A 6290-nucleotide genomic window follows, 5' to 3' on the forward strand; every position below is an offset into this window, starting at 1 on the left:
CTTGTTTATGTTTCTCTGGAAATATCCATACAAAGTTTTTTGCAAATGTGGGTCAAAAATTAGCTTCAATTATGAGGCGAGAGTGCATTACAGTATTCTCTGAGCTTCCTTAGGGCCAAAACAGAACGCAATCGGTACTGGTCTTCTGCTTGAATTCCCGTTTACATTCCTGCAGTAAATGCTACAGAACCTTGCTGATGCTGAGAGCAAGAGCACGCGGATGAAGAGGCAAAGATAGAGCATTTAGCAAGGCGTCGTTGACTGAGAAGCAATTGCTTTTTGATGTTGCATTTTTGACCCTCCGTTTTTACTTGTCTTTTTTGTTGTTCGTCAATGAACGCAACGGAAAGTACCGATGTTTTGAGGTAAGAATTACGTTAGCAAAATAGTTCTTTCCCAGCTCAGTTCTCGTTATTTCTCCGTAGCGGTCTTTTGATCTGCTGTCTTAGGTGATCAAATTTGAAGAGCAAGCCTTTGCAAACTTGCCTCTATGTAGATATTTGACGATGAAGAGTTGGGTTTTGAAAAATCATATATAAAGACCATGCGTCTTGTCTGTCACAAAGTGTAATCTGTGTCGTGATAACAAAAAGGGCAGATGCACAACCTCATCACATGTCTTTGTCTGTCAGGAACAAAATTTTATAATTAGGTGGGAGCTCCAAAAAGTCAAAATTGTGGCTCTAGAAGCCACAGTTGACAGTGGAGAACTCATTTCTTCTTGTGTTGCTTCCACTAATAGACCTCTGAAAGCATAGAGGCAGAATACCCGCGCAAATGTATGCTCAAGAATCAGCCCAATCTGCAAAATGGTTATTTCTGGCTCTGTTAGTCCCTCACTTTTGTGTGTTCTTTCCATACTTTTATCAAAAAATTGAACTTCAGTTTATACAGAGCCATCATCAGGACCGTCAATGACCTTAGATATGCTTTAATTTTGTTCTATCGAAATGCTTGAAACAATCTCCTCTGATAAGATGCAAAGTTAATAAAGGTAGTTGGTTCCTCGTTTTGAGACGATGTGTTTAGATTTCTCAGATTCCATTTGCAGCTCCTCAAGTGCTTCGTGGTAGTAGACACCGTTGTAGGAGTATCCGTTCAAGCAATTTAGACGTAATGTTGAATTGAAGAAACTGAACCAAAGAACTTGAGCAAGCTCTAGTAGGGGAGACAGCTCCAAGTTCTTAATATCACAAACCCCTAAAATGCAACCATCCCTGAACTACTGTCCAGTGCATTCGTTAGTTTTTTAATCTGAGCCTTGGAGTACCTACTCCATTTTTGCAGAGTCGAGTTAAATGTTTTCTGAGAGCTTCCAATGATAACTAAACGTTCACTAAAAAAACTACCATTTTGAAATGACTTTCACACCTTTAGGCGCTCTAGTCCATCTGTCGTGAACAGGTCTCAAACGCCAAAACAAAGCCGGCAAATTGCTGGAAAATAGCCGCTTTAGACACCTGTGGTGTGTCACGCAATCGACCTAAAAGCAGAACAAATGACGTCACGCACACAAGTTTTAACTGCAAAGCAGTAGAAGCCAATGAAATTGGAAAAAGTCAATTTCAAGAAGTCAGGTTGCAAGAAAAATCGTTGGAGATGACGAATTAAAAAACATAGCAGGGCAAGTCCAGACGTACAGTTCAAAAATTTTCAATGAATGCAAAAAAAATTAGACCTAGAACGGACAATGAGTGAATTGAGAAAACTATTTCTAAAAAAAATCAGATCGAAAAAAAATAAAAATAAATCAGGAAATCAATGTCAAAATGCCGCACTCCTTGGGACAGATTAAACATCAATCCGGTTTCTGTGTGGTTTTGTGTATATTGAGAATGCCTTAATTGCCAATAACAGAACAAAACTTTTGTTTTCAAGTTATATGACTGGGATGAATAAGAATGAAGACTTATGTCCCTGAGTGCCAGAAATCTTTATATTCTGGAAAGTCCGGCAAACCGCAAGACAAGTTCTATCAGACACTTTAAATTTCTGGTGTCCCCAACTTAGAGTATCAATTGCATCAGTATGGGGCTGGCGTCATGTTTTATAATATGGCGTAGTTAGTTATCTATATGATCACATATTTGCGCCATTATTTTAAAATTTGTATTTCAAATCGGAACAAATTAGTTATAAATAAATAGAGGGAACAAATTCAATTACATGACTTCAAGTGACGTAAATTGATTGATTGCTTCCGATAATTGATAGCAAATTGATAGTTGGGTCAAAGAAAATGTAAACGAACAATAAATGTCGATTTATTTTTGCTTAATTGCTCTTTTTGGCGTTAATTCACTTATCTGCTTTGTCATATACCCAAGGACTATCCTACAAAGACTTCGATACGTTTAAGCAGTTTTCATGCATTCTCGCTTGATCTCTGATATATAGTGTTGCCAGGATAAGTTTTCAGTTCTCAAATTCACTGAAATATTGTGTGATTTGAGGGTGTGACGTAGGTTTTTATTTCAGATGTCTCAAAAAAGTCACTGGAGTATATTCCGGAAGATCTTCTGGCTGTGTTGAGGAAACCAGAGCCATTCACAAAGGAACAACTGAAGACTAAGGTGAGATTCAGACTTCCAGTTTACTGGCTACTGATTTCTATGCCCATAGCAAATATGTAAATTCACTTGCTGAAACTCGTTTCTGGTCAAACCAGTTATTGAGAAGTAAAATGAGTAATACTCAGAATTAAGTCAAAAGTTGAAAATTTGTAAACTATATAGCAAGTAGCTTAAAAAACCAATGTAAAATCTGTTTTTGACCACTGCTGTTCAAATATAAACGACAATATTAAACTTGGTTCAGAAGCAGCACAGGAAATTTTTTTACTCCTTGGAAATCTAGGCTCCCTTTAAAAATACATATTGCATACTGACAGGATTTAATCAGGATTTAGTTGATATATTATGCCCAAAAAAGGAATTTTATATTCATCTATAAATGAAATCATCAATAGGTTCTCATCATCTACATTAAGCTATTTATTACCAAAAAAGTGAGACGTAAAGATTTAACGATTTAAGTTTTGAGTGCATGCGAGCGACCAATTATTGCTAGAAATAAGCAAAGATGTTCGGTTTTTTGAAAAAACATATCGTCAAAATTAATTCATGCGCGTTCTGATCTCTATTTGAACCCATTTTGATTCTAGAATGCTCATTTTTTAAGGAACAATTTAGTAGAGGAAAAGATGCAAAGTGTCTTCATGGTGATCAAATTTTGCTGAGCCCATTCTCTACTGCTTTGGAGACCTGGATATAAAACCTTTTGTAATTATTTGAAAAAAATAATGGCTTTTCGATTGAAGTAATTATGACTAACTGTTCAGTTATAATAAACAAATTTCATTCCGTGCTGTTATTCGACTGATGTTTTCGGTGTTTGTTCCTGCAAAGAGTTTAATTCTGAAAACAACTGTTCCAGGAGTGTATATTATTGCTTAATTCATGCAAAGGTGATCTGCTAAACTTTTATGACGTTCAGTCATTAGTTTATGTGTTTACAACTTTTAACATTGCTTCCGTTAAATTTTGTAGAAGCTTTGAGTTTAGCTTCTGCTTGTTGTTTTGTTTTTGTTTTCATATCTATATTTCTTATAAATGGCAGATATCACTGGTGGTCTTTTCAAAGATCCAAACGTGAAAATATTAATTTTTTTCATTCAAAAACATTTCCAGCAGGAAACTATTGCGACAACGCGTATTTTTTCATTAAGCTGATTCTAGGTTCGACTGTTTTTTAGTCTATCGTGTTTGCGTAACAACCACTTAGTCTCAATAATAGCTGGACGGACCATTGTGCTCAACATGGAGCGATAAAAAAATTACTGCTCGAGTTCAATAGTTTATGCTTTTTAATTTGAAATCCTTGGTAATCAAAAATATTAACTTTGATTTTTTTTCCTTCGGTTTTCTTTGTCTTCTTGAATTGATTCACATTCTCAGCCTAGGAAATTTTGTTTTCTGGCGAAACAAAATTAAATTTTGACATTAATGCTTGTAAATAAAGTTTCCGACTTTTGAGTTTTCTTCATGTCTAATTTTGTTGTCTTGTCGCTTAATTTCAGTAAAAAAATTCTTAAAAAAAATTTTATTGCAACCTGATTTGCTCAGTGATATTTTTGCAGCTGTTATTGCCGACAAAAACGCTATTAGTTTTCGAAAAAATTTGATGTTTTTTTGTTTAGCTTTTATTTGTTGATATTTCTTGCCTTGAAGCTTTTATCGCCTTGCAGCTCATTGCAATTAAAAATTAACTATCAGAATCTACAGTTTTCCGTTTAAAAATAATGCATAGAGGTTACTATTTTCAAACTGTTCTTGCGTGCTCTTTGATATGAGGTAACGCGCTTCTTAACATTTACATAAAAATCGGAAGATTTTTTTTTCGCGAACTATACGTTTTGGCATGCTCGTCGTTTTTCAAGCTGCATTTTCCCAGACTTTTTGTTTCTGGAAAAAAATATAAAATTTTTCAACTTCGGGTGATTTAATTTGATCAACTTGACATCATTATAACTTGAAGAAAATGGGATTTTCTTTTGTTCAGGATTTTTATATTTTTTTCTGGACTTGCTTTTTGGCTCATTTGCGTTGCTCACCATCAATAACAAAAGCCGACACTACCATGAGATGTGGAAAAACAAGTCTTTCAATTTCTCCTTGTTGTATTTCCATTTGAGACTTTTTTTTCTACTATGTTATTAGTTACTAACATAGAATAACGATCAAGAAGTTGTTTTTGTTGAACTCATCACATACCAAATTTTCTGTTGTTGTCGTCAATTCCAGCTGCAAGCTGTACGCGTTTTTTGTAAAGTTTTTGCACTAACTTATTAAATCTTATTTGAGAATGCAAAATCTAAATAAAGGAAATTGGAATTACGTGAGCAAGATAAACATAAATGGACAAACTTTGTTAGAATTGCTAGTGAACGTCAGGCGAGGCAATTTAATTCGGGGTTTGTAGCCTAAATTAATTTTCTTTATGGGTGCAAAAAAAACTTGCCCCCAGCAGTTTTCGAATCATTTACCTCCCGATGCAGTGTCGAGCGCACTAACCACTTCGCTATGAGTGACTTAATTTTGCTGCCTGCAAGCAATTATATATTAGCAACAAGCTTTAGTTCGCAGTGAGAGCAATAGAGATCACTAAAAAATGATGAACGAAAGCGTAAAAAAAATCACTTGAGAAGTCGAAGAATGTTCTAGAAGAAAGGCGCAAAATTGTCAAGCAAGCAAAAACTTTGCATAAGAAAAAAGACACACGTTTACAATAATTGCTATGAACTTCGTTCAAGAGAAAATAATCAGAAAGCTTAATATTTTGAAGACCCTAGGGCCGGAAGTTAGGTTCCAAAAACTGTATGCAAGTTGAACTCAGAAATTGTTCTATTTAGAAAAATTAGCAATTTACTTAACCATATGGAGCTGAAATGAAAAGACAACACTCTCATTCAATAATACTTGCAACTAACATGCTAAAAGTTATGCAATTAGGGTGCTCATCAGACTTCGATTTGACGGAAAAGTTTTCTTAGCCTTCGCATTGAAGAAACCAAAATATGGAGGCAATGGTCCTGGTAACCAGATAGTGAAAAAAAAACTTACAGATACCAGTTTTCAAAGCTGAAATTACTATTTAGATTTCAAATTCTCTGTTTCAATACTGATAGGCTTTGAAGCCCTGAAGTAAGTTACTGTATTAAATCTCTGAAAGTTTCAGCCCTTTCCAGCGCAATTTAGAGCATTATAACAAGGTAGGTTTTGAGCTGGAGAATTAAATTACAATATGAAAGAAACAGTCTAAATTAGTACAATTTTTAAGTAATTTTCAGCGATATCCAGGGCCCAAGTTTATTTTTTAATGAATATGTTGTTAAAAATTGCATGTCCATTTCAGATAACTGGAGGGAGAGTGGACAGTGTGTGGTTCCATGATGAGGTGGCGAAAAAGTACGACCATCTGATCAGACATCCACCATGCACCTGTGGAGTCGGACCAAAGTTAGTAACATTCACCAAAGAGTAGTTTCCCTCTCCAAAAAGGGGGAAACTAAAACTCTTGAAAGGGTACCAGAGAAAGTTAATTTAAGCATAAACCAATCAACTTGGGACAATTTCCTCTCGAAAGACACACGGGGCAAATAAGTTCAGAGGGGACTGTCGGCTAGATAACTTTTTATGTGCATTACGAGGCCAATGTGAGAAAAGACGAATTTCAATAAATTCTGCGTTTTGTATCGAGTGACTAAAACATGTCACCATTTTTCACAATTC

The 6290-nt window shown here is 35.2% G+C and overlaps 1 protein-coding gene across 1 annotated transcript in view; it reads left to right on the forward strand.

Annotated features, from left to right (window-relative positions):
• Positions 1-6057, forward strand: part of LOC142345412 (uncharacterized) — a 127488-nt gene extending 121431 nt beyond the window's left edge. Inside the window, exons 3-4 of the mRNA XM_075397459.1 lie at positions 2479-2573; positions 5914-6057. Of these exons, the coding sequence (XP_075253574.1) occupies positions 2479-2573; positions 5914-6042 (224 nt within the window). The 3' untranslated portion in view covers positions 6043-6057. The remainder of the gene's footprint in view (positions 1-2478; positions 2574-5913) is intronic.
• The last annotated feature ends 233 nt before the right edge of the window (positions 6058-6290 follow it).

The sequence above is a fragment of the Convolutriloba macropyga genome, chromosome 9 (genome assembly GCF_964194025.1).
Source record: "Convolutriloba macropyga chromosome 9, txConMacr16.3, whole genome shotgun sequence".
NCBI classification, from domain to species: domain Eukaryota; kingdom Metazoa; phylum Xenacoelomorpha; order Acoela; family Convolutidae; genus Convolutriloba; species Convolutriloba macropyga.